General features: G+C 49.7%; 1 protein-coding gene across 1 annotated transcript in view; it reads left to right on the top strand.

The window, feature by feature from the left end:
* LOC111649786 (A disintegrin and metalloproteinase with thrombospondin motifs 2-like) overlaps nucleotides 1-392 on the top strand; it is a gene marked incomplete at its 5' end in the record, with an annotated part of 7,951 nt that extends 7,559 nt beyond the window's left edge. Inside the window, 2 exons of the mRNA XM_023399482.2 lie at nucleotides 17-170; nucleotides 256-392. Of these exons, the coding sequence (XP_023255250.1) occupies nucleotides 17-170; nucleotides 256-365 (264 nt within the window). The remainder of the gene's footprint in view (nucleotides 1-16; nucleotides 171-255) is intronic.
* Between the last annotated feature and the right edge of the window lie 145 nt (nucleotides 393-537).

Raw genomic sequence — 537 nt, 5'->3', positions numbered from 1 at the left:
AGTGTCCCTCGTTCAGTCCCAGGAGCTGATCTCTGTGGGGAACCCTCAGAAGAGTCTGGAGAACGTCTGTGGCTGGTCGTACCTGCAGCAGAGGGAGCAGAGTCACGCCGAGCAGCACGACCACACCATCTACCTGACCAGGCAGGAGTTCGGCCCCTCCGGCATGCAGGGTACTACTGCTGATACTACCAGTCTGCTAACACTCCTGCTGCTGCTAATCACCACGACCTCTGACCTTTTGATCTGTCTCTGCAGGTTATGCTCCTGTCACAGGAATGTGTCACTTACATCGGAGTTGTGTCCTGGTCTTGGAGGACGGTTTTTCCTCAGCCTTCGTAGCTGCACATGAAACAGGACACGTGTGAGACACACACACACACACACACACACACACACACACACACACACACTTCACTGGTTGGCAGGACTAGAAACAGGTGTTTGTCTTTACTATAATGTATTTACATTTTCCAAGATTCAATACATTTCAACGTAATGAAGATAAACAGGATATACAGGAATTTGCTGTTTGTCTTC

Source organism: Seriola lalandi, unplaced genomic scaffold, assembly GCF_002814215.2.
Source record: "Seriola lalandi dorsalis isolate HSWRI2012SDOR001 ecotype SW California unplaced genomic scaffold, Sedor1 jcf7180002051970, whole genome shotgun sequence".
In the NCBI taxonomy this organism is placed as follows: Eukaryota; Metazoa; Chordata; class Actinopteri; order Carangiformes; family Carangidae; genus Seriola; species Seriola lalandi.
Note: the sequence above shows the minus strand (reverse complement) of the source record. Positions and strands in the feature narration are given on the sequence as shown.